This window comes from Hyperolius riggenbachi, chromosome 3, assembly GCF_040937935.1.
Source record: "Hyperolius riggenbachi isolate aHypRig1 chromosome 3, aHypRig1.pri, whole genome shotgun sequence".
NCBI classification, from domain to species: Eukaryota; Metazoa; Chordata; class Amphibia; order Anura; family Hyperoliidae; genus Hyperolius; species Hyperolius riggenbachi.
The window spans coordinates 127,630,354-127,658,329 of record NC_090648.1 but is presented as its reverse complement, the minus strand read 5'-3'; the positions used below and the strand labels follow the sequence as shown (position 1 = coordinate 127,658,329).

The window sequence follows — 27,976 nt, the reverse complement described above, 5'->3', positions numbered from 1 at the left end:
GTCAGACACTATGCATGGCCAGCGTGTATGCACCTGTTAGAAGCCGGGGAGATGGACGGACACCACGCAGAAGGCTGCTACAGGTCAGGTAATGTATCCATGCACACCGAGTACATTTATACATTGCGGCGGCAGTGGCATGGGTTTCGTCGTTCTGTCGCTCGTTCCGAAATAGGATGCCATACCGCCTCACACCCGACCAACACCTTGCAGCATGCACAATTGACAATGGGACCCATTTTCATCCCGAAACCACACAATGGCTATTAAAGTGACCCGAAAGTTAGATACTCCCCTATCTAGAGGGAAGGCTCTGGATCCCATAGCACCTTCCCGGTCTTCTCTCTGTGCCCTCGTTCCAGCGCCGTCTCCACAGTAAGTATCTGACCTGAGGAGGTTTTCCTTGCTTCAGGTTTGCTTTAGGATCCCTTTTACACTTATGAGTTGCAGTTGCAGCTGAAAAATCGCACCACACGGTATAGCTGCGCTGGGTCCAGGGAAATTAAATTTAAAAAAAAAAAAAAAGAACGACAACATGCCAATTCTTGTGCACTTCCAGGAGTTGCAGGGTAATGCACTGCAGATTATGCGTTATTTCTGTGGCACTCGGAGCACGTCCATTTCATCGTGTTGCACCCAAAGAGTGTGGCAAGTCTCAAAGACTCAAAGGCCACTGTGACAAGCTGTGGTGGGGGAAGAGTACCACAACACGGCAAGTGTAAAAAAGGGCCTTGAGGACAAACTATAGGGAACCCAAAGCTGGAACACACATGGCAGCAGACAGAGAATTAGGAGTGCAAAGACTGGGCCAAAACAGAAAAAGCACTTTTTAAATAGCAGTGGACTAGCCTGAATTTACTAAAAATGCATTCTTGTGAGGGCGCTGCATGCAATTGCAGCAGCACAAAATTCAATTCACTAAACCCAGGTGTGGGCTGAAAACACTGCCCCCGAATATGGTCTTGGAAATAATTTAAAGAAAACCTGTACTTAACAAAAAAGGCCCCTGGGGGGTACTTACCTCAGGAGGGGGAAGCCTCTGGATCCGATTGAGGCTTCCTCCGTCCCACAGTAGTCTCGATGTGCCGCTCGTAAGCCATTTGTCAGGCCGTGGCTGGCAGTAGCGCCTGCATTATATACCTTCCCCAGCTCCAGTGCAGGTGCAGTAGCAGCTCTCAGCTCAGATCAGGCAGACTCGCGCCTGCACAGTAGAGCGGACCCGACTGGACCCTGATCCGAGCGCCGCTACTGTGCCTGTGCTGGAGCCGGGGAAGGTAAATATGTACATGGTGCTAGGCCTGCGCGATTTTAGGAAAAAAAAATTGAATTGCGATTTTATTTCTATCAAAAATGGCAATTTCGATTTTCTTCAAATCAAGCTTTAGCATTAAATTCACAATACACAGTAACATTTACAAACAGGCATTGACAGAAATTTATATCATACTGTCAAATTGATGTCATTTTCTGTCAGGTTTATACATTTTACTGCATCGTGAACTTATCAAAACAAATAGCAGCTATTAATAAATGCAAAGCTGAGTAACAGCAGATCCTGGGCAGTGGCCACTTGCTGGGAGGTGGATGTGATCCAAGTTGTTCGCTGGACAGGATAGTGGAGAGATGACAGATCCTGGGCAATGAGCAAATGAACAGTACACAGTGTGACCACGGTAGACAGGGTGTTAAGCCTCATCTACACGTGTAGATGAGGCGGCGATCCGGCGGCTCGATTAGCCGCCGTATCGCCTCTTCCGCGACCCCGCCGCGTCCCCGCTCGCGCCGGATTCGATACCCGCTCGTCCCCGTGCTGCTTATCTTCTGCTCGATTCCCTGCCATTGTCCCCTCGCGGGGAACGAGCAGGGAATTGGCGGTGGGGAGATCAATCCTGTCGGATCTTATCAATCGAGCCGCATCAGCGGCTCGATTGATAAGGAACATCGCCGCCGCATCTACGCGTGTAGATGCGGTTTAAGTGCAGGAGTGCCTGATGTGCGGATCCTTCTCCTCCACAAGCAGCGTGCTGGGTGCATTACACTACTTACTACCGTTCTTACTCCTTCTGGCCGGAGGAGGACAGGGAAAGCATCAATCGGATCCAGAGGCATCCCCCCAGCAGCCCTTTTACTCATTACAGGTTCTTTTAATTCCAGATGTGCTGGATGGACCATGTTCCCATTGTATCTCTACACAAACTGACTCACTGCGCCCTCTGCTGGCCATACGATTCAGCTTGCTTATTTTTGCAGGCAGTAGAAAGCACCAACAACAGGGAGATCTTGGGGATTATACCAGGGCTGTGGAGTCGGAGTCGTGGAGTCGGGCAATTTTGGGTGCCTGGAGTCGGAGTCGGGAAAAAATGCACCGACTCCGACTCCTAATGAATTTGTAACTGTAATTAAAATAGAAAATATGATAAAATGTTCTATTTCTCAGATAATAGTCATTAAAAATAATGTATATATACAGTATATATACAGTAATAGCTGTGCTTAGTCCACAAAAATGAAATAAACCAATCAAAATTAGTTACTTGTGCTGCTTCAATAAAGCAGTCCCCGTATTTTTAAGGTCAGATATACATATCTGATTGTGACTGTATATATGATGTGTACACAGGAATCTCTAATATATACTAAATAACATCTATGCTGTAAGAATAAAGCCTGATGTGTAGCTGTGTCACTAATAGAGATGGTCAACGAGATGGAAATAATTCTGCATTGATGCTGATTTATGCAAATGTATGCACTCCCTTTGCTGATGAAATCAAATAATGTGATATGTTATTAAAATTTAGTTTGGTGACTACAAATTAAAGGGTAACTGAGACGGATGAAAAGTAAAGTTTTATACATACCTGGGGCTTCCTCCAGCCCCCTTCAGGCTAATCAGTCCCTCGCTGTCCTCCACCACCCGGATCTTCTGCTATGAGTCCTGGTAATTCAGCCAGTCAGCGCTGTCCGGCCGCATGCCGCTCCCACAGCCAGGAACATTCTCCACCTGCGCAATAGTGCTGCGCCGGTGTAGTACGCTCCCGGCGGCGGAGTGTGTGCATGCGCATTACGCCTGACTGGCTCAAGTACCTGGACTCATAGCAGAAGATCCAGGTGGCGGAGGAGGACAACAAGGGACTGATTATCCTGAAGGCTGCTGGAGGAAGCCCCAGGTATGTATAAAACTTTAATTTCATCTGTCTCAGGTTTACTTTGTTACACAGTAGTACTATACTCTACATATGCACTCCCCACAGAGCTGCAGGGAATCCACTGAGAATGCTGTGCACATTGAACACAGAGGTGTTGTCTGTTTACAATCTCCTCATTCCCCTGCAGAGTACCTGTAACATCATTCTTACATGTACCCACACTTACATTGCCTAGGGCCTGATAGATGTTCTTTGTTCCGGTTTGTACCTTTTACAAGTACTCTTACCAAGGACTAGTTTTAGTCCAAAGGGAATAAATATAGTAGTCTACATATCCTTCTCACTTCAGTTGTCTTGTAAAATTCCTAAGCGTTGGCAGTTAAGAGACGAATTTCATGTTACATACTTTTAATCAACAAAATTGTAATATGCAAATTAGAGGAGTCGGAGTCGTGGAGTCGGAGTCGATGGAATCCTAAACTGAGGAGTCGGAGTCGGCGGATTTTTGGACCGACTCCACAGCCCTGGATTATACCGGTGAGATGTGCATCTTTGTTTTAAAGTACACCTGAACTGAGGGGAATATGAATGGCTGTCAGTTATTTATTTTAAACAATACCAGTTGTCTAGCATCCTGCTGCTCTGTTCGGCTGCAGCAGTCTCTAAATCACACACACCTGAAACAATCATGTAGCCAATCCAGTCAGAAACACTTGATTGGCATGCTAACAATATTATAGGAAGGCGAGCACCAGGACAGCCAGGCAATGTGCATGGTTTAAAAAGGAAATAAATAGGTCAGTCAATATTCCTCACAGTTTAGGTTTACTTCCCAGTGATTTGTACAGCAAGACATTTTTGGATGAATAGCGAACAGAAATGGGAAGATCTAGGTCTTTTGACCAGGTTGCAATTTATTTATCCGAACTACATTTAGTCCTGGAAAGAACTTCCTTCTACTACAATGCTGAGTCACCTTTTAAGTCCATGTACCGATAAACATCTCCTGAAATGTCTGGGATGGCCCAGTATTCTGAATGTAAGTTAACCGCATTGGGACCGTGGTAAGAAGAATCTACGCTGCATCTGCGGCTCTGTAACTCCGATGCCGCATACATTCTATGCCGTGGCTTACCTTGGCCCTAGGCCGATCGCTCTTCCTGGAGGAAGTGAACTTTCCTCCTATCGATCAGGAGCAGTTTTCATTGGCTTCTGACCTCCTAATCGCTGTGAGCCAATCACAGCGACCAGGAAATGAAAACAGAAGAAAAAAAAAAGCCTCTGGTCCTTAAAGGGGCCAGAAACTGCAGTCCCAAAGAAGTTACTGTACATTTCCCTCTCAGGTACAGCATTTAAAAAAATTCTACAGACAGGGAAGGTTTTAAGATCTCACAAGTTACTTCAGGTGTAATTTGAAGGGATAAAGCCTTAATCTGCTGTGGAGGTACCTGACCAATAAACTTGCAACACTCCAGGACACAAAGCTTAATCCAGCGCACTATGGCTTTCTTAGATGCTGTACATACTCTGTTCATCCCAGAGTAGGGTAAGAATAGGGCAGCTGCTCTCATGAAATCCTTAACCTTGTCTAAATACACCAGTAGTCTTCTTATGGCTAGGCTATGTCATTTTTCCTTGTCGTTTTCTGGATTGGGACAGCATGTCAGAGGAACCATCTTCTAGATTTTATGACATATCTGCTACTTTAAAGAGACTCTAAAGGTGGCCATACATGGTACAATTTTTCAATTAGATAATTTAGATTATTCCGTTAGATCGAATATAAAGATTTTTCCAGCATGTCCGATCATTTTTCCCGAAAAAACGGGATAATCGTTCGAATTTCTTGATCGAAACAAAAAAATATTTTCAACTTTCATTCAATTCGATCATTTAGATCGAATAAACGGGAAAATCGAACGTTTTTATTGTACCGTGTATGGCCACCATAACAAAATGTTCCGCCTTATTTCTTCTATCCTATAAGTTCCTATGCCTGTTCTAATGTGGTCTGTCTTACTGCAGCCTTTCCTACTTGCACAGGGACTGTATTATCTCTGTTATATGATCTAATCTTCTCTCCTCTGTCGGGCAGAGGCAGTCAGACTGGAATGTGCAGGGCTGCTTGTGATTGGATAGAAGCGATACACACCCTCTCCAGGCCCCCTGCAGGCTCTGTGTGACTCACACACTCTGCTTATGCGAGCCTATTACAAGCTGGTTAGTTTGTTTGTAAACACTGCCTAAAACTGGCAATTACAAGCCAGGTTTGCAGCAGAGAGTGGCAGAAACAGCACAGAGGGGTCCAGGAGTACATAAGGAATAGAATGGTATGCTTTTTTTTGGTAAGAATTTTAGAGTACAGATTCTCTTTAAGTATTCCTTGCTTGCCTTCAAAATCACTATCTTCAAAAACCATAGAAAAAAGGATAGAGCTAATTCACTAAAATTTTTAGCTGAAGTTATGGCTGTAAGAGAAACTGCTTTCATTGTAGGCAAACAAAGAAGGGGGAACATAATCAATAGTATCCAGAGAACGCTTGACTGCCAAATCTTAGGAAGCTTTAGACCTTTCCCCTATGGGTGTACATAGGCATCTGGGGTCAAGTAAAATCTAACAATACATAAATTCAATTCTAAATTTCATGTATTTGATTGATGGATTCCAGGTTTAGTAAGGGTCTACACTTCCCAAACAGTTATTTTATTTGAACATTCTCTGAAATTGTCTGCAAAGGCTTGTTTTACACATTCTATGTCACTCTAGAAGGATGATACTCAAACAATCCTTCCAAAGTTTGCTTGAAAGGCTTTATACCAGCTTTGCATTAGGTTGATTATAAAAGGATTTTATGTTATCCTACTCATTGTAATCACTACCTTTTAAAAGAAAGAGACCCTTGCCTTGTTTCTTATTAACGTCCAAGGTGCCACAAACCCCTTTAAGTTTTCCCCATTACTACAAAGTAGTAATTTTTTTTTTTACATCCTTTTAGGGGGGGGGGGGGGGGGGGGGGGCTCTTTCTCTCCAAAAGTCATGAATAGTTGCCTTAGAGAGTCAGCTTTTTTTAAAATATATTTTATGAGGGAAAATTACTTTTACTTTACCACATAGGAGCTTGTAATTATGAACCGGAAAGAATATATATATATATATATATATATATATATATATATATATATATATATATATATATATATATATATATATATATATATATATATATATATATATATATATATATATATATATATATATATATATATATATATATATATATATATACACGTCCGTTTTATGCACAGGAGAGCGTTTAATTTTAAAGAGAATCTGTACCCTAAAATTCTTACAATAAAAAGCATACCATTCTATTCATTATGTTCTCCTGGGCCCCTCTTTGCTGTTTCTGCCACCCAGTGCTGAGATCCTGGCTTGTAATTGCCAGTGGTGCACACCAAAAACCGCTAGCAGATCCGCAAAATGCTAGCAGATTTTGAAACGCTTTTTCTTCTTTTTCTATGGCGTTTTGCGGATTGCTGCAGCGGATTTCAGTATAGTACATATCATATATTGTTACAGTAAAGCTGTTACTGAACAGCTTCTGTAAAAAAAACGCCGGCAAAACCGCTCTGAACAGGCGTTTTTCAAAGCGGTTTGCGTTTTTCCTATACTTAACATTGAGGCAGAAACGCATCCGAAATCCAAGAAATGCCTCACCCCGGCATTTTTCGTTTCTGCAAAACGCCTCCAGCTCTGGTGTGCACCACCCCATTGAGATACATTGACCAAGCGGATCCGCAGCCGCAAGCGGCTGCAGAAACGCTGAAAAAGCCACTCAGTGTGCACCAGCCCTTAGGCAGTGTTTACAAACAAAAAACATGGCTGCTAACCAGCATGTGACAGGCTCAGAGAAGCTCAGTCTGTGACTCATACAGAGCCTGCAGGGGGCCTGGGGAGGGTGTGCATAACTTCTATCCTATCACAGTAGAGCAGCACACTGCTGCCTGAACTGACAAAGCCAGCAAAGGAAAGATTCGATTATATAACAGAGATAACACAGCCACTGTGCAACTAGGAAAGGCTGCAGTAATCCTGACTACATTAGAACAGGTATAGGAACTTATAGGATAGAAGAAATAAGGCTGAAAGTTTTGTTAGAGTCTCTTCAAAACTATAATGGCAGAAAACTGAGAAATAATGAATTTCTTCCATTATTTTCTTATTTTTCCAGTTAAAACACATTTAGAATAAAAACAAAATTCTGAGCAAAATTTACTACCCACAGAAAGCCTAATTGGTGGCGGAAAAAAACGAGGTATAGATCATTTTGTTGTGATACGTAGTAATGAAGTTATTAGGGAATTAAAGGGAGGCGCACTGAGATGAAAATTGCTCTGGTCCGTTAGGGTAAAAACCCTTGGGGGTGAACTGGTTAAAGAGGAGCTTTCCCCAGTGAAAATAATGTAATAAAAAAGTGCTTTATTTTTACAATAATTATGTATAAATGATTTAGTCAGTGTTTGCCCATTGTAAAATCTTTCCTCTCTCTGATTTCCATTCTGACATTTACCACACAGTGACATTTTAACTGCTGGCATGTGATGTCAGTGCTGCTTGCTTTTTTTTTTTTGGCAGTTGCAAACCGCTTTAAACAGCCATTTCCCACAATGCACCAAGGTTCACAGACAGAAAACTTCCAGGACCATGGTCCTCACAGTTTCCCGTGGGAGGGGTTTCTCCACAATATCAGCAGCCCAATGATGATCCATTTGTGAAAAGAAATAGATTTATCATGTAAAAGGGGGTATCAGCTACTGATTGGGCTGAAGTTCAATTCTTCACGGTCTGTCTTTAAAATTGACAGACGTGGAGCGATCATGTGTGAGGAGTGACTGTGCGCTGAATATAAAATGAAAGTTCACCTGTCCAGATTAAAAAGGCAATATAAGTTCTTACCTGTATTTCCGCTTTTGTGATACATTTATGGCGTATGCATTAACTGACCCGTCCACTTTCCTCCCCTGTAACAAAGGAAAACAGCCATTACAACATGAAGCTATCTGCACAGTGCAGAAGAGTGACCAGAACCTGCAGTGCTCAATACATTATATAAAGTCAGAGAAATAATGTGGGCAGTCCTGCACAGGACACATTTCATCTACAGCTCTGGATACACTAAAAGTTAATGCTACCATTTTCAGCCAATGATCATATTTTCGGTAAGTTGATTCAGATTGAAAGAAGAAGAAGATCTTGTATTTAATTGGTCCAAAAAACATTAAAGAATCCAAACTATCACCAAAACTGAAAGCAGTGATTGTAGCTATGAAAAAAAAAAACACAGTAAAGCAAGCAAAAAAAGTTCTGCAAACAAAACATGCACCACCAAAATCAATGCAAGTATAGGAACTTACCTTGGTGGTGTTAAAGGAGCCAAAACCCATCAGCTTTATCATTTCTATCTCCTCTTCTGTCTTTCCTTCCAGATCCTCAGCTGCAGAGAACAAAAATAAATGATTGATTAAAATCTCATGTAAGGTAAATATCCCATGCTCATACAACACCAAGTTAAATCAGCACTAGAGAAGGCATCTATGACAAATAACATAGCATTTCATGTATTTTCTGCATCAGTCCTTGGAAATGTGTGTGGTCCTGTTTGTGAAACTGAATGGAACTGGTACCTCACTGCATAGGAACAGAAGTTGCAATGTGCTGCCGTGTAATTATAATGTGGTTTGAACCCTGAATGATAACACTGGGATGGGTTTAACTACATCTGAACTAAGAGGGAGATGGAGGCTGCCAGATTTATTTCTTTTTAAGCAATACCGGTTGCCTGGTTGTCCTGCTGATCCTCTGCCTCGAATACTTTAGCCACAAACCCTAACCAACCATGCAGATCAGGCTGACTGAAGTCTGGCTATATTAGCTGCATTCTTGTTTGAGGTGTAGGATACAGAAATTCCTGCACCCAAAGACATCAGCAGGATAGCCAGGCAACTGGTATTGTTTAAAAGGAAATAAATATGGCAACACACACACCTCTCAGTTCAGGTGTCCTCTAAAGGATTATATCCACCTACAGTTGTGCTCATTAGCAGGGCTGTGGAGTCGTAGTCGAGGAGTCGGGCAATTTTGGGCACCCGGAGTCGGAGTCGTTGATTTCATAAACTAATGAGTCGGATGATTTTTGTACAAAATCCACAGCCCTGGTAAGTATTAGACTAAGGAGTCGGAGTCGAGGAGTCGGAGCTATTTTGGGTACCCGGAGTCGGAGTCATGGTTTCATAAACTGAGGAGTCGGAAGATTTTTGTACCAACTCCACAGCCCTGCTCATTAGTTTACATTGAAGCAGGAAACTTGGGTGCCCGGCAGAACCTTAGGTGCCACCACAGACGCAATTTATGAGAGAGAGACCAGACAGGCCAGCGGATGATCAGAGCATCCCGGGAGGATGGCCAGGGAGCGCACGGCCTAAAGGAAGCTCCAGGCAAGTATAAATGCTTTTGTTTTGTCTCAGATTTCCTTTAAGAAATGGGGTATGAAAACTTGATTAGTTTCACTTACCTGGGGCTTCAGCCAGCCCTTTGCAGCCATCCTGTTCCCACACAGCCACTCACCGATGCTCTGGTCCCATGCCGCAGCTCACTTTCACTTCATGCAGTTGAGTGCACTGCGCCTGTGCGGCCCTTGCCGTGCATATCCTCTTTCACACTCCTGTAGCGGGACGCATACTGCGCAGGCACAGTAGAGAGTTTCTCGTACTGCGCCTGCGCAGTGTGCTCCTGGCTACAGGAACGCATACTAGGATACGCGTGGCCAGGATGCTGTGGAGGTCGACTTAGAAGTCGGTTTCCAGTACTAGAAAAAAAAAGTGAGGTGCGGCGGGGGAACAGAGGATCAGTCCAGGAGGGCAAGGGCACAGGGCGGCTGCAGGGGGCTGGTAGAAGCCCCAGGTAAGTGAAACTTTTTTTTTTTTTTAACAGGTTTCAGTTCCGCTTTAAGTATGCATGCCATAATGTTGTGCAATGGGAGGGCCTTTTCAGCAGGTGTGGTACCGGGGTTATTTGATGAAATCACACTGTTCAGATCTTCAAGTGCGCAAGGTCTGACTTGACTCTGACATAAACAAAACAGCCATCTCCCTGCTGACAGGAATACTGCTGGTCCAGCATTCTCAAAACTACAGTCACCCAGTGAGACAGACAACAGCCACATCTGAAAGCTACAGCCATAAATACCATGGCTTGCTCTTTGATATAGCAATACACTTTAAAGGGAAACTGTAAAGAGAGGGATATGGAGGCTGCCATATTTATTTCCTTTTAAACAATACCAGTTGCCCGGCAGCTCTGCTGGTCTATTTGGCTGCAGTAGTGTCTGAATCACACCAGAAACAAGCATGCAGCTAATCTGGTCAGATCTGGAAATGTCAGAAACACCTGATCTGCTGCATTATTGTTCAAGGTCTATGGCTAAACATATTAGAGGCAGAGGATCAGCAGGACATCCAGGCAACTAGTATTGCTTAAAAGGAAATAAATATGGCAGCCTTTATATCCCTCTCGTTACAGTTGTCCTTTAAAGGGACTCTGACCTCTATAAAAAAAAAAAAAAAAAAAAAAAAATTGGTACTCACCTGGGGCTTCCTGCAGCCCACCATAGGTCGGGAGGTCCCCCGGCGTGGTCCTGGCTCCTCTCCCGCATACTGCATCGGGGAAACCCGCGCCGGGTGTCGGGCTCCCACTTCCTGAACGTTCTTCGTCATTACGGCGGCTGGCATGACAGTACTGCGCATGCGTGATTTAGCCGCGCTTGCGCAGTACTGTCACGCCGGCCGCCGTGATGACGCGCAGCGGTCGCCGTAATGACGAAGAGCGTCCCCGTTCAGGAAGTGGGAGCCCGACACCCGGCGCGGGTGTCCCGGTGCAGTATGCAGTGGAGGGACCGGGAGAGGAGCCAGGACCACGCCAGGGGACCTAGCGACCTATGGTGGGCTGCAGGAAGCCCCAGGTGAGTACCAATTTAGTTTCTTTTTAGAGCTCGGAGTCCCTTTAAGGGGCTCTTGAGATTATGTGACACACCAGTTACAGTGCATAGTTTAAATGCTGGACTAAAGAAAGTCTCAGAAAATACCTGTTAGACCTACCGGTAATGGGTATTTATAGGAGTACTCCAGGACGGCCCCCACATTGAGAGTACACAGGCTCCTCTCTTCAGGAAACACAGACTGAATAAACATTCCTAATTAGAACCACCCCACCCTCCATAAATAGGTGCACCACCCATCATGCCTTACTTTTCCCAGAGAACGAACCATCATGGGTGCACACCCCTTACATTTTAATATATTGCTTCCCCTTTTATGAATAGTAGGGCAGGGTATCTTGGGGGCCGTCCTGGAGGACTCCTAGAAATACCCATTACCGGTAGGTCCAACAGGTATTTTCTCTTTCGTCCTCCAGTACGGCCCCCACATTGAGAGACCACAGAGAACTAGTCTTACTCTTAGGGCGGGGTGATTCAAAACGTCAATCCTGTAGTGTCTTCTGAAATTGCTCTGGTGGAATTTGTTATAACTTTATTCGGTAGTTTTCTACCTGCTGGGATGTAGACATGCTGTATGGTTTGTCTAAGCCCCCTTGTCACTGAGCTTTAAGGTGTATGTAAAGGCCATATCTTTGCCCTGCAAAGAATGAGGTGGTTGTTTGATCCACACCAGCCTTTAGTACTCTCTAAGTACCCTAAAGCTGCTCGTCTCGCATAACTTTTTGTGAATTATTACTGCTACTCTCAGAGTTCAGCCTATGCAGAAGAATGGCGCACAATTTCCTAATGTACTCTTGTAGAAATGTTGGCCAAAACAAGGCCAGATAGATCAAGTCTGAAAATGGTAATGGTGTACTGTATACACCCAGTTGGCAGCAAGCCAATAGATAAGCCTAACATTGGTAATGGCCTATTAGATAGGCCTGACACTGGTAATGGCCCATTGGATGAGCCAGCCTGCGACTGTAATGGCCCATTGCTTACACTGCTTTCCAGAAAACAATTTTAGAACCTATGCCAGATTGGAGTTTGGCTCCGTTCCGTGGAACACAGAGATGAAATTTTACAGAAGCAACCTGATACGGCAAATCCTACTGCAATAGTAAGTCTATGCAACATTCAGAGCATGATCAATGTGAAGCATTACAATGGATTACAGTAGCTTTATGTGCATGATCACCTTACATGTGAGTCAGAAGCAGTACAGCAACTTTTCGTTGGCTGAGTGCTTTACTGTATGCAAGGCAAAGGTTGCATGTGCAGTGTAACTTAGTTTCATTGCTTTCTTGTAACCCAGGAACACATCTCTCCCTGTGACACTAGCCATTCATTGAGTAAGGATCCCATAACCACTCAAGGATTGGTTAGCTTGATTGATTAGTTTCGGATTCAGATTTCATTCCACACCGGATCCTTGATAGGTGAAATATTATTAGCACTATCAACAGCCAAACGTGTACTACAAGCTAGTACCATACAGACTCTGCTACAAAGCGTGAGGATTGTGTTAACTAGCTGACCAGAACTGAAATAAAGCCATTTTAATGATCACATAATGGGTTAGCTTAGAAAACTCTGGCTCCAAAGAATGAAGTAACTGAGCATATGTACAGTACCATCACTTCTACCAGCCTTAAGTTCTGAACTGACGGATTGGATTGATCAGCTCCGGGACAATGCTAGTTAGTCTCAGCTTTGCGGCATTATACCTATCCTGGTATGGAGATCTGGATATTACTAGACAATCTCGAAGATTTGACTAGGGCCAGTATTTCTGAATTAAATATTCCAGGCAGTGGCCTGGATTACTATCAGGTGGAACTGAATGTCTTCAGAATGTCCATGACATTGTAAAGTCCTGCCAATCACTAGAGCAAAGGCAGACCTTTAGCTAAAAACAAAATCTGTAAAGCGGGTCAGCTGGTTAGCATAACCCAGTAACTATTCATGTAGTTTAGGACAGTCTTGCAGCAATACCTGGCCTCTTTGCATTCATATAACAGGTAAGGACCCCTTCACACTTCATCCATTGTATTGCAGAGTAATTCTGCACGTCAAGATCACTGCCCACACAATTCTATGAGCCTGTTCACACATCAGTTGTTGTAACGGATCACATAATTCTAACTCGCTGCATGCAGGCTTTGTATTACATTCTATGTCCAGTCTCCATTGTAGTTCCCACATCAATTCATGCAATATGTAAAGGGCAGAGTGATTCCAGCCAAAAACGATCAATACTCAGTAGTGGCGTAGCTAGAGATTACGGGGCCCCATAGCAAAACTATCAGGGGGCCCTCAGATGTAGGCAATGCCACCTGCCCCTTCCCTATGGATATGAGGTAAATGGGCACTTTGCATTATCATGCAATCAGCACTGTACCTAGTTCATGGGCCCTGAGATAACATCTTGGGGTTGAGAAGCACCCAAAAAAAAGTGAATGGTGAATACATTAAGTACTATCTGGGCCCCCAATGCTCCAGGCCCCCATAGCAGCTGCTATGACTATTGCTACACCCCTTATGTTCAGAGCAATTAGCACCTGGCTGCAGGAAGAAGTTTTTGGGGCCACTCTTTTACAGTTACCATGGATGGAGGGTACCTTGGCACACTCCGCCACAACCGGTTGGTGTAGTAATCATGAGGATAGGAACCCACAAGAGTGTTTAGAGAACGCTTTAAATCGCTAACGACTACTCTGAACATTTTACCAATGTAAATTTAATGGGATAGGTTCCATTTAGAGTGATGTGATTCGGCAAATAGTAATCGCGGGACATGCAGCGTTCTGGAAGTGTGTCCTTTCCAATGCATTATATAGGAGCAGGAAAATAGCTTCTGAAAGCGCTACCACAAATCGCTAGCGATTGCAATAGTGATTTGCGCTTTATAGTGGGTCCCAGTCCTTAAAGACAATGTGACATGACACAGTGCAAAGTGGTTTGGGAACCATCTAAATAATGCAAGACCTGCATTGTATTCCTGTGGTAAGAGAATACCTTTTTTTTTTTTAACATTGCACCCATTATGTGCAGTGTGACCTTTTCCAATAGTTTTCAAATGGCAGAAAAACAGAGCAAAAAGTACATGACATGCACAAGCCTCAGTTAGCATAGGCTAAAACCAACTAGGCTGTTTTCTATCCCACAAAAGGATAGTTGGCTGCCTTTAACCACCTTAGCAGTATGGACGAGCTCAGCTCGTCCATTACCGCCAGAGGGTGCCGCTCAGGCCCTGCTGGGCCGATTTTGATCAAATAAAAAGCAGCACACGCAGCCGGCACTTTGCCAGCCGCGTGTGCTGCCTGATCGCCGCTGCTCTGCGGCAATCCACCGCGAGCAGCGGCGAAAGAGGGTCCCCCCAGCCGCCCGAGCCCTGCGCAGCCGGAACAAATAGTTCCGGCCAGCGCTAAGGGCTGGATCGGAGGCGGCTGACGTCAGGACGTCACTCCGCTCGTCGCCAAGGCGACGATGAAAGCCAAACAAGGAAGGCTGCTCATTGCAGCCTTCCTTGTTACTTATGCTTGCCGGAGGCGATCAGAAGAACACCTCCGGAGCGCCCTCTAGTGGGCTTTCATGCAGCCAACTTTCAGTTGGCTGCATGAAATAGTTTTTTTTTTATTAAAAAAAAACCCTCCCGCAGCCGCCCTGGCGATCTCAATAGAACGCCAGGGTGGTTAAAGAGGAACTGTAACGACAAAACGGCCCCTGGGGGGTACTCACCTTGGGTGGGGGAAGCCTCAGGATCCTAATGAGGCTTCCCACGCCGTCCTGCGTCCCTCGGGGGTCCCGCTGTAGCCCTCCGTACAGAGGTGACGCAATATTTACCTTCCTGGCTCCTGCGCAGGCGCTCTGATGCCTCTCGGCGCCGAAGTAGGCGGAAATACCCGATCTCAGTCGGGTCTGCTCTACTGCGCAGGCGCAAGTTTCCGGCGCCTGCACAGTAGAGCGGACCCGACGGAGATCGGGTATTTCCGTCTATTTCCGTGCCGAAAGTCGCCACAGCGCCCCCGCTGGAGCCAGCAAAGGTAAATATTGAACTGACAGTCGGCACAGTCGCCGGCTGTTCGGAGGGCTGCGGCGAGACCCCCGTGGGACAGAGGACGGCGTGGGAAGCCTCATTAGGATCCGGAGGCTTCCCCCACCCGAGGTGAGTACCCCCCAGGGGAGGTTTTTGTTGTTACAGAGTCTCTTTAATATGCCACCCTTCCAGGTGACCATCCAAAAGGTGCACAGCCAGTCCATCCATTTATCCATAACCAATGTAAATTCCCAGATAATAGACTTCAGTGCTACATGGCCAAAAACCTGCAACTATATGGAAACATTCCTGTCTCCAGTTACCACCTGATTGGATGTTGAACCCCCCCCCCCCCCCCCCCAAAAAAAAATGATACGGAATATCTGCATCAGGTAAGCCAGTTTGTAACGCCGCTTAGCGCATTGTGCCAGCCAAAGCAACATTCACAGTGTGACGGCGGCTGCGCTTTGAGAAGGGTGTGCAGCACTGTCTGCAGTGTGTTATTGCGCACCTTGCGCGTCAACAGTTAAGTACACTGTTCATTGACTGTACATCACCTGCGAATAACCTGCGGTGCTATTTTCCGCTGTAACAGGGAACAGAACGCTCACTGAGAGCCTAGCCTCAGAGGATTATTAAAAGTTACCTTTTAATAATTCATTCTGAAATCAGCTATGGGTCACAACCAGCTCTTCAGATAGCCCAGTTCAGCTTCTTCAGGGCTCGTTCCCACTGTTGCGACGCGATTTCGGCCGCATTCCGAAGCTTGTAAAAACGCATGCGGATGCGTTTCCGCATGCGTTTTTACCCGCGATTTCGCATGCGATTTCGCATGGCAGGGTGCCATGCGAAATTAACCATGACACTGCCAGGGCTAAATAAAATTGAAAAAGGTGCGAAACCGCACGCGAAATCGCGGGTAAAAACGCATGTAACAAACGCATGCGTTTTTACTATTAAATACATTAGCGGCGATTCGCACGGATTCCCGACGCAGGCGAAATCGTTGGCTCTTTTGTGCGTTTTTTTCACGCTGAAAAAAACGCACCTCAACAACGCTACAGTGGAAACAGGCACATCCACTTGCATTACACGTGCGGATCTGCATGCGTTGGACGCATGCAGATTCGCGATAGTGGGAACGAGCCCTGAGACTTTCCATGAGTAACTAGGTAACTCACATGTTAGGACTTAATTACCACACACACCTGCACATCAGACTAGTTAGCCTCAATCAGCATAAGCATGATTAGTGGAGTAACTGAGCATATGAATTCCATGGTAAGTATGTTGAAATACCCATCAACCTATCTGATTATTATTATTATTATTATTATTATTATTACTACTATTATTATTATCTGACCAATAGGTTTTTGTATTATAACCAGATGGCTCAGCTTTCCTCCAGGAATGCAGTACCTTTATTTCAGACACCTGCGGATCCGCTTGGTCAATGTATCTCAATGGGGTGGTTCACACCAGAGCGGGAGGCGTTTTGCAGAAATGCATACACCCGGGGTGAGGCATTTTTTTGGATTGTGGATGCGTTTCTGCCTCAATGTTAAGTATAGGAAAAACGCAAACTGCTCTTAAAAAACGCCTGTTCAGAGCGGTTTTGCCGGTGTTTTTGTTACAGAAGCTGTTCAGTAACAGCTTTACTGTAACAATATATGAAACCTACTACACCAAAAGCGCTACACAAAACCGCAAAACGCTAGCTGAAACGCTACAGAAAAAGCGTTTCAAAATCTGCTAGCATTTTGCGGATCTGCTAGCGGTTTTTGGTGTGCACCGGGCCTAAGAGGGTGCAGGCCTTATGCATAAAATTAGAACAAATCAGCTGAAAACAAACGGATGTCTTAGCAGATTAGCTTTTCCATAGCAATGCATTGAGAAACAATTTCAGTTTAGTATGCATATACTGTGAATTGAACAATAGGAACTAATGAGCATTACAATTAAAAGTAAAAACATTTCATAAAGGTAAGCAGCCAAAACCCTTGCACCTATGCAGCAAGCTGTAAGGTTAACAGGGAGTGTGAAGAAAATGTATACAAAAACACCTAGAATTCATCTGCTTCACATATGGTATCTGACTTCTTGCAATCTGTACAGAATACACATAATGTAATAAGAGGAAACAGTTATATCAAACCTGTCCTGGCGCTGTAGTAACCGCATTAGGCGTAGACTGGCCAGACAGTCCTTTCCATAAGTTCAGATCGAGGTATGGTCTAATGCTTCATCCTCACTCTGAACAATCTTTCTCCTTAAGGAACTGCTTAAAACAGATTCCTGTCTGCCAGCCCCAACCCTTCTGCAGCTAGCTTCTAGTTCTGGTCATCTTAACTGTTGTCTAAGCTGCAAACACTCAGCGAAGGTGCTTTGTCCAGGGCTGGTACTTTCTCAAAAGCGGACTAGCCGCTATATAGAGTGGCCGACTGAGAAAGTTCTGGCTCTTCCCGGTACGCGGTATCAGTAGTGGCGCGGAAGCATGACATACTTTGCCCGTGCACCTTCCAACTACCGGAGACCCATCGCCGCGCGCATGAGAATGCCTGCCAGTGGAGACTCCAGCAGAGCCACTGCACCACTCAAGCCTCAAAACCACCGGAAAGGTGAGCCGCTTTCTTCCCCGGTGTGTTTGCCAGCCGCAACACCATGCTGGCCAGCACACTGACGCTTCTCATGCCCAGTTAAGTAGCCTGGAAGACTTCGGTATCCTAATGACTGCAGCACAGGATCACCTACTTCCCTGTATCAGCCTGTGTACCTGAGAACAGGAAACAGTGAAAAGTGAGGCATGATGGGTGGTGCACCTATTTATGGAGGGTGGGGTGGTTCTAATTAAGAATGTTTATTCAGTCTGTTTCCTGCAGAGAGGAGCCTGTGTACTCAATGTGGGGGCCGTACTGGAGGAGAAATATATGTTTACAAACACACTGACCTGCTATCTGTCGCTCCTTTGCCACTTTGCCATCCTTGTCCTTTAGTCTGGTGGGGGAGAGGGAGGAGGACCGGTGTCTGCGAGGAGACCTGTAGTTCACAAATCAAATGGTATCATAGAGGTGCGCACATACAAACATCACAGAGAGTCCAGAATAACACCAATAGGCTAATCCTAATCCCTTCCAAAGAAACCCTGTACAACGGTCACTTGCACACATACACCAGGCTAAAGGGCCCATTTATAAAATACACATTCATTCACTGTAATAAGTGCACAGCTGCATTACCATAAACAGTTTAGGTGCCCATACATCTACGGATTTAGCAGCCTGATTGCTCAAGCAACCGGCAAGCATATGTATCCGGCATCAGCCAATCCCTGCTGGTACTGGGTACCAGGGGTCTTGCAGTGTATATAACACTGGCAATCAAAAACCCGTAATGCTGCAGTTGTTAATATACACACACAGCAGCTTTTATTATTTTATACATGATTCTTGAATAAAGAGCTTGAAATTACACTACAGCGGTGCTGACCCTTGCACTGTAAATTCGTCTTGCCATTCGGGTGCTTCTACTGACTGGACTACTGATTTTCAACTACAGTTATCAGTGCTTGTAGTTAAAGAGGAGCGGTCAGCCATACTATCTAAGAAAAAAAATCCAAAAAAAACAACTAGACAAATACTTGCTCTACTTACATAACATATGTATTGCACTGTCCACATTTTGATTTTAGTGAGTGATTTTCTATAGAAGAAGAAGAAGGAGAAAAAAAAAAAAAAAGAAAAAAAAAAAAAGGGGGGGGGGGGGGGGGGGGAATCCTTCTTAGGATTTTACATTTTGACTGTGTCCATCTTGAAGCCAATCCTGATATTTCCTCCCTTACTCTACTCTGCCTGATTGTGTATGCATTGCACGCCCCCTCCCAGTCTTCAGACACTGCCACCCAGCTCCGCAGTAGAAAGTGCATGGTCTGTGCAATGGTCCACCCAGCTCCGCAGTAGAAAGTGCATGGTCTCATGAGAAATATTGGCCAGTCAGAGAGGAACTGGAGGTGTGGGAGGGGAAAACAGGAGGGGAAGAGGCTTCAGCCAATCAGGCTGCATTAGTTAAGTCTGAGGGGAAGTAAGGGGGGGGGGAACCCAGCATGCCCTGCAACTTCCTTTGTGCAGCACATGTACCAAATAAGAGCCAGGGAAACTGGGGAATGATCTTTTATGGAGAAGTAAGAATAATTTTTAACTTTTGGATTGCCTCGTTAGCATACTTATTACTTGTTAACCAGATAAAAACAAATAATTCATCTTTGATTTTATGCCTGACAGTTACACTTTAAAGGTAACCTGAGGTAAGAGGGGTATGCCATATTTATTTCCTTTTAAACAATACTCATTGACTGGCTGTCCCACTGGTGCTCTTCCTCCAATACTTTTAGCCATACATGCTGAACAAGCATGCAGATCAGATTCTTTGAAAGAAAGCCAGACAGAGGAGGGAGTGAAGAAACATGTTATGGAGAATTGTAAAGCACACTCCGATGGTACTAACGCATGTATGGAGCCATTTTATTAGCAGCAGTTGACATTTTTGTGGCCAAAGCCTCAACCACACATGATTACTGTCACCTGCAGGGATCAGGACCGAATCCCAGTCTAGTTATAGAGGGTGCAGGACGATGATGGAGTGGCTTGTGGGTGGTGAGAGAAGAGTAAAACAAGGCACTGGGGGGAGGGGCATAATGTCAAAGATCCAGTAGATCTTCAAGTAATGTTGAGTGGCTCCTGTACACCACACTAGATTCTCAGCCGAGCTGGATATTAAAGGGACTCCGAGCACCTCTCTTGGGCATACCTTTAAGCCAGATGACTTCCAACAAAGTTATGCTATGACCCCTCTGGAGGAGCCTCTTGCAATGGCCATGCGTGTCACTTCCTCTTCCTGCTTCATTCAGGGATGCACTTCTCTAACAGAGAAGACGGGTGACCCGGAAGTTATAGCATAGCCAAGATGGCAGACGCAATATTTAAATTGAATGAAAACGATTTGGTGTAGAACGGCGATTCATGCATCAAATGAAAGAGGAGAGCACAAGCTACAGAAAGGTATGCATCTTTAAGTACTTTGCAGTACTGATCGAAGTCTTAAAGGCATGCCCATGAGAGGTGCTCGGAGTCCCTTTAACCACTTAAGGACTGCAATCATAAAACCCCTTAAAGACCAGACACTTTTTTTCATTCAGACCACTGCAGCTTTAACGGTTTATTGCTCAGTCATACAACCTACCACCTAAATGAATTTTACCTTCTTTTCTTGTCACTAATACAGCTTTCTTTTGGTGCTATTTGATTGCTGCTGTGACTTTTAGTTTTTATTATATTTATCAAAAGAGACATGAATTTTGTATAAAAAAAAATATATATATTTTAACTTTGTGCTGACATTTTTCAAATAGAGTAACATTTCTATACACATTTTTGTCCAAATTTATTGTGCTACATGTCTTTGATAAAAAAAAAAAAAAAAAATCCAATAAGTGCATTATTTATTGCTTTGGGTATAAGTTATAGCGTTTACAAACTATGGTGCCAAAAGTGAATTTTCCCATTTTCAGGCATCTCTGACTTTTCTGAGCACCTGTCATGTTTCATGAGGTGCTAGAATTCCAGGATTGTATAAATACCCCCCAAATGACCCAATTTTGGAAGAAGACATCCCAAAGTGTCCACTAAGAGGCATGGTGAGTTCATAGTAGATTTTATTCTTTGTCACAAGTTAGCGGAAAATGACACTGAGGGAAAAAAAAAAAAAAGAAATCTTCTGCCACGGACTCACCATGCCCCTCTCTGAATACTTTGGAGTGTCTACTTTCCAAAATGGGGTCATTTGTGGGGTGCGTTTACTGTCCTGGCATTTTGTGGGTGCTAAATTGTAAGCACCCCTGTAAAGCCTAAAGGTGCTCATAGGACTTTGGTCCCCTTAGCGCAGCTAGGCTGCAAAAAAAGTGTCACACATGTGGCATCGCCGTACTCAGGAGAAGTAGTATAATGTGTTTTGGGGTGTATTTTTACACATACCCATGCTGGGTGGGAGAAATCTCTATAAAACGACAAATTTTTATTTTTTTTGTCCATTTACAGAGATATTTCTCCCACCCAGCATGGGTATGTGTAAAAATACACCCCAAAACACATTATACTACTGAGTACGGCGATACCACATGTGTGACACTTTTTTTGCAGCCTAGGTGTGCTAAGGGGTCCAAAGTCCAATGAGTACCTTTAGGATTTCACAGGTCATTTTGAGGCATTTGGTTTCCAGACTACTCCTCACGGTTTAGGGCCCCTAAAATGCCAGGGCAGTATAGGAACCCCACAAGTGACCCCATTTTAGAAAGAAGATACCCCATGGTATTCCGTTAGTAGTATGGGGAGTTCATAGAAGATTTTTTTTTTTTGTCACAAGTTAGCGGAAATTGATTTTTATTTTTTTTTGTTTTTCACAAAGTGTCATTTTCTACTAACTTGTGACAAAAAAAATTCTTCTATGAACTCACCATACACCTAACAGAATACCTTGGGGTGTCTTTCTAAAATGGGGTCACTTGTGGGGTTCCTAAGCTGCCCTGGCATTTTAGGGGCCCAAAACCGTGAGGAGTAGTCTGGAAACCAAATGCCTCAAAATGACTGGTCAGGGGTATAAGCATCTGCAAATTTTGATGACAGGTGGTCTATGAGGGGGCGAATTTTGTGGAACCGGTCATAAGCAGGGTGGCCTCTTAGATGACAGGTTGTATTGGCACTGAAGTGCAGGATGTTCTCAAATCGTGACCTGGACATGGCAGCAGAGAACATGGGCATGTGATGTATTGGGTGCGTAGACCAATAAGACCGCAATACATTCTTTTTGACTAGATCCATGTTAAGGAGAAGGCCCCTTAAAATAATGTTACGTTCAGAAACTTAGAGTGGTTTCCACCGAAAAGGCTGGGCATGGTAGCTTCTTGAATTTGGCGGTTGCATATTGTGTGGCATACCGGTTGGTCTTAGCCACAATTAAGTCGTAGAGACAAGCAGTGATCAGAAAAAAAAATTCTGTCACTGCGGTGGGGCGGGTGAGGTTTTGGCCGGGTGATCAGAAGCCCGCAGGGGGCAGATTAGGGCCTGATCTGATGGATAGGAGTGCTAGGGGATGACAGGAGGTGATTGATGAGTGTCTCAGGGGGTGATTAGAGGGGAGAATACAGTGGAGGAAATAATTATTTGACCCCTCACTGATTTTGTAAGTTTGTCCAATGACAAAGAAATGAAAAGTCTCAGAACAGTATCATTTCAATGGTAGGTTTATTTTAACAGTGGCAGATAGCACATCAAAGATAGCAACTGATTTTCATTTCATTTAGTGAAATACGTTTTTGAACCCCTACCAACCATTAAGAGTTCTGGCTCCCACAGAGTGGTTAGACACTTCTACTCAATTAGTCACCCTCATTAAGGACACCTGTCTTAACTAGTCACCTGTATAAAAGACACCCGTCCACAGAATCAATCAATCAAGCAGACTCCAAACTCTCCAACATGGGAAAGACCAAAGAGCTGTCCAAGGATGTCAGAGACAAAATTGTAGACCTGCACAAGGCTGGAATGGGCTACAAAACCATTAGCAAGAAGCTGGGAGAGAAGGTGACAACTGTTGGTGCGATTGTTCAAAAATGGAAGGAGCACAAAATGACCATCAATCGACCTTGCTCTGGGGCTCCACGCAAGATCTCACCTTGTGGGATGTCAATGGTTCTGAGAAAGGTGAAAAAGCATCCTAGAACTACACGGTAGGAGTTAGTGAATGACCTCAAACTAGCAGGGACCACAGTCACCAAGAAAACCATTGGAAACACATTACACCGCAATGGATTAAAATCCTGCAGGGCTCGCAAGGTCCCCCTGCTCAAGAAGGCACATGTGCAGGCCCGTCTGAAGTTTGCCATTGAACACCTAAATGATTCTGTGAGTGACTGGGAGAAGGTGCTGTGGTCTGATGAGACCAAAATAGAGCTCTTTGGCATTAACTCAACTCGCTGTGTTTGGAGGAAGAAAAATGCTGCCTATGACCCCCAAAACACCGTCCCCACCGTCAAGCATGGGGGTGGAAACATTTTGCTTTGGGGGTGTTTTTCTGCTAAGGGCACAGGACAACTTAATCGCATTAACGGGAAAATGGACGGAGCCATGTATCGTGAAATCCTGAACGACAACCTCCTTCCCTCTGCCAGGAAACTGAAAATGGGTCGTGGATGGGTGTTCCAGCACGACAATGACCCAAAACATACAGCAAAGGCAACAAAGGAGTGGCTCAAGAAGAAGCACATTAAGGTCATGGAGTGGCCTAGTCAGTCTCCGGACCTTAATCCAATAGAAAACCTATGGAGGGAGCTCAAGCTCAGAGTTGCACAGAGACAGCCTCGAAACCTTAGGGATTTAGAGATGATCTGCAAAGAGGAGTGGACTAACATTCCTCCTAAAATGTGTGCAAACTTGGTCATCAATTACAAGAAACGTTTGACCTCTGTGCTTGCAAACAAGGGTTTTTCCACTAAGTATTAAGTCTTTTATTGTTAGAGGGTTCAAAAACTTATTTCACTCAATGAAATGCAAATCAGTTGCTATCTTTTATTTAAGGGTTTTTTTTCGATTTTCCTCTTGATGTGCTATCTGCCACTGTTAAAATAAACCTACCATTGAAATGATACTGCTCTGAGACTTTTCATTTCTTTGTCATTGGACAAACTTTCAAAATCAGTGAGGGGTCAAATAATTATTTCCTCCACTGTAGATGCAATCAATGCACTGGGGAGGTGATCGGGAGGGGGTCTGAGGGGGATCTGAGGGTTTAGCCGAGGGATCAGGAGCCCACACGGGGCAAATTAGGGCCTGATCTGATGGGTAGGTGTGCTAGGGGGTGATTGATGGTGTCTCAGGGTGTGTGCGTGTGTGTGTGTGTGTGTGTGTGGGGGAATAGATGCAAGCAATGCACTGGGGGGGGGGGGGGTGATCAGACTAGGGTCTGAGCTGATGGTTAGCAGTGACAGGTGGTGATTGATGGGTGATCAGTGGGTGATTACAGGGGGAGAACAGATGTATACAGTACACGGGCGGGGGGGGGGGGGGGGGGGGAAGAGGAGGATCTGAGGGTGTGGGGGGTAATCAGGAGCCCCCGGGGGGCAGTTTAGGACCTAATCTAAAATATAGCGTTGACAGATAGTGACAGGAAGTGATTGATTGGTGATTAGGGGCGGGGGGGGGGGGGGGGTGATTGGGAGCAAACAGGGGTCTGAGGGGGTGATCAGGAGGGGGTCTGAAGGGTGCTGTGGGCGATCGGGGTGTGTGTGTGTGTGTGTGTGTGTGTGTGTGTGTGTGTGTGTGTGTGTGTGTGTGTGTGTGTGTGTGTGTGTGTGTGTGTGTCTGTGTGTGTGTGTCTGTGTCTATATGCACAGCTGCAACCTACCCTGGTGGTCCCTCGATCACTGGGACCACCAGGGCAGGAGGCAGCCTGTATAATAAGCTTTGTATACATTACAAAGCGTATTATACTGTAACTATGCGGCAGATCGGGGGTTAACAACCCGCCGCCGCTAATTGGCCAGCAGGTTGACGTCATGGGTGGGCGGAGCCTAATGACGGCGGATGTACGCATCGCTGCGCGCGATCCCCGGCTATTCAGTCCCCCAGGAGCCGCCGATCAGCATTAGGCGGTCCTGGGGGTGCCACTTTGCCGCCGCCCATAGGTAGTGGGCGGTCAGCAAGTGGTTAAAGGACACCTGAAGTGTGGGGGATAAGTGAGGACATGCCAGCAATTTGTGTTGCGGTTAGGAAATAAATATGGTAGCCTGCATAACCCCATCACTTCAGGTATCCTTTAAAGAGACTCTGTAACAAAAATGTCATAGTTTTTTCTACCATCCTACAAGTTCCTAAACCTATTCTAATGTGCTCTGGCTTACTGCAGCACTTTCTACTATCACCGTCTCTGTAATAAATCAATGTATCTTTCCCCTGTCGGACTTGTCGCCCTGTGTCTGGAAGGCTGTTAACTCTTCTGTGCTGATCTGTTATGCACACTCCTCTCCAGACCCCTCTATGCACACTCCAGTGTGTGTTATTTACATAAGCCAGCAGCATCTCTGCTCTAATCAGTGAAAGAGAGCTGGATAAAAATCCTCCTCTGTTAGGCTGTGAAAGGAGCTTGCTGACATACTGAGGAATTACAGACAGGGCAGAGCTGTCTGCAGGGAGAAACGATCAGCCTCACAGCCTGTCACTAGTATTCAGTGGATGAGAGCTGCAGGGGGACAGAAGGTAAACACACAACACACAAGTGATCTCTTGAGATTGAAAAGGAAGGGTGTATACAGCCTACTTGTGTATGGATGTATTTTCTATGTGTGGACATACTGTACATCACCCTACTTCCTGTTTTGGTGGCCATTTTGTTTGGTTATAAACAAACTTTTTAAAACTGTTTTTGACTACTTTTAATGCAGCGGGGAGCGGTGAAATTGTGACAGAGGGTAATGGGAGATGTCCCCTAACGCACTGGTGTGTTTACTTTTGTGCGATTTTAACAATAAAGATTTTCTTTAACAGCCACTTCGGCTGAATATCAAACCAAGGAGGATTTTCATTTTTCTGCTGCAATCCAATGGAAAGCCTGCCGTTTCCGATAGGGCTCGGATCTGTGTATCGGGGCTACTCCAACCAGAAGTGGCAGCAATGGTAGAGAAACGCAAGTGTGACTGCGACAGGTGAGTAAAAACTTGTGAAGCGTACGCGGCGACCAACCTAGTGAGAACCGACACTGTGGTTTATCATAGGCTACTAGAATCAGAATTTATTTCGCCAAGCATGAGGGGACATGCCCGGAATTGTTTTTGGCACAATACAATACAATACAGTACAGTGGCTCCGGAAGAGTGCATAGAAAGAGAAGGAAGGAAAGAGAGAGAGAGTGCATGGAAGGCAAAATCAGATTAACACAACATTGTAAAAAGACATCACAGTCCCAGTGTGTCCCTCCAATGTCCATAGTCAGTCTTGTGGGCTGGTTGGCTGTGCAGCCGTAGCGCTGCCAGCCTCGCCGCTCGTTGACGCTCGCTTTGATGGTAGAACGTGAAGGGAGTTTAGAAGATTGACTGCCGAGGGGAAGAACGAGTTCCTATGTCTCGTGGTTTTAGTGGAGATGGCTCGTAGTCTCCGTCCCAAGGGCAGAATGCTGAAGTGGCCATATCAATCTGCAAAAGTCATGCAGGACCCATACCTGCTTTCTGCTCATCTTAACAGACCGAACAGATCCGTTAAAAACAGACTTACACTATTGCATCTGTCTGCATCCATTTCATTTTGCTAAACTAAACATTTTAGATGCCAATGTGGACTGTCATTTTTTCCCCTTATTTTTAATCATTTGTTAAACTAAAGTTGTTTACAATAAGCTTTCAACACAGCCCACCATACAAACTTCAGAACACAATATCAGGCATCACAGAGGGAAAATCACAGTGAGCTCAAAGTACAAAACCAGGGGTCTGGGTATGCTCAACAACATGCCATCACATTCTCATAGCGTTTGATCAGTAGGATGAAAACCTTGGATAGGGGTTAGCTGCAAAGACAGGCCAGGCCTCTTTCACATGAGAGGCTGAACTGCGCACCTGCCAGGCAGTCCAGCCACTCTCACGCTGCCCACAAGCGCCATTCAGATGCAACTAAAATGCTTCCGAAAGGCGAGGTTTGTAACCCTACATGTGTCATTTGACATGAGGAGGCATTACCCAGTGGCAAAAAAACACAACTTGCTGCATGTGATGTAACTGCATGGGGGGCAGCCTCTCCATCGCCCATGCTGAGTGCTAGTAAGGGCCTAACCCGTGCAGTGAGTTCACCACCTTCAGCTTTCCGTGTGAAAGAGGAATGACTGATGTTGGGGGATTGAATTACAAAAGTTTTTTAAAAAGCTGATTTACCTTGAGCGACGCCTATGTGGGGATCGTGACCGACTTCTCCTCCTCTCTCGGGATCTTGATCGTTCTCGTCTCCGCCTCTCGCGCTCCCTGGAGGCAGATCTGGAACGTCTTCGCTCTAGCCAATTAAAAACAACATGCATCAGACAAAAAAGGAAGCTTTGTACTCATTTATGCTACAAAGACCGAGTAAGTCTCGTATTAAAGTGCATCTGAACTCTTGCACAGGACAGAAGAAAAACAGAGAGAAATGTACCATGTACGTATTCAGAGAGTTTAGCCTGTCTAATCCCTCCTCATCTGTGGCTAATTACAAATTGTAATGTAATCTGAGCTATGTCAGCCGGCTGCCACAGCAGAGCAGCTAATTGGTAAACACAGGATGTTAATCTGTCTTTCATGAAAGCAGGAAGTAGACACTGCAGATTTCAAGCTCCGCCCCCGGGGAATCACGTGCAACTCAGAGCCGCACTGAGTACATGGCTCTGCATTGCATAATAGAAAATGAGCCCTAACAAAGATTTTTTTTTCTTTAAAGGTTAGTGCAGGTATGTTGTCGCTTAGCTTTTAGAGCAGAGAGGAAGTGGAGTTCAAGACCACTTTAAAAAAGTGAAAGAATTGGAGGATTTAAAAATTTGACATGATAATCATATTTACTCTGGCAAACCATAGGACAGTCCACAGCAAAATGCATTCCCCCAATGGAGTGAGTCACAAAAATAATAAAGTATTTCCATTTTCACATTCCACCGATATCTCCCAGCCACAAGATCTAAAAAGAGCGAAA

At 44.9% G+C, this 27,976-nt stretch overlaps 1 protein-coding gene across 1 annotated transcript in view; it reads right to left on the bottom strand.

Moving 5' to 3' along the window:
• Positions 1–27,976, bottom strand: part of SNRNP27 (small nuclear ribonucleoprotein U4/U6.U5 subunit 27) — a 52,134-nt gene that overhangs the window by 5,910 nt on the left and 18,248 nt on the right. The window contains exons 2-5 of the mRNA XM_068274914.1: positions 27,193–27,307; positions 18,175–18,263; positions 8,565–8,644; positions 8,107–8,171 (exon numbers count right to left, since the gene is read on the bottom strand). Of these exons, the coding sequence (XP_068131015.1) occupies positions 8,107–8,171; positions 8,565–8,644; positions 18,175–18,263; positions 27,193–27,307 (349 nt within the window). The remainder of the gene's footprint in view (positions 1–8,106; positions 8,172–8,564; positions 8,645–18,174; positions 18,264–27,192; positions 27,308–27,976) is intronic.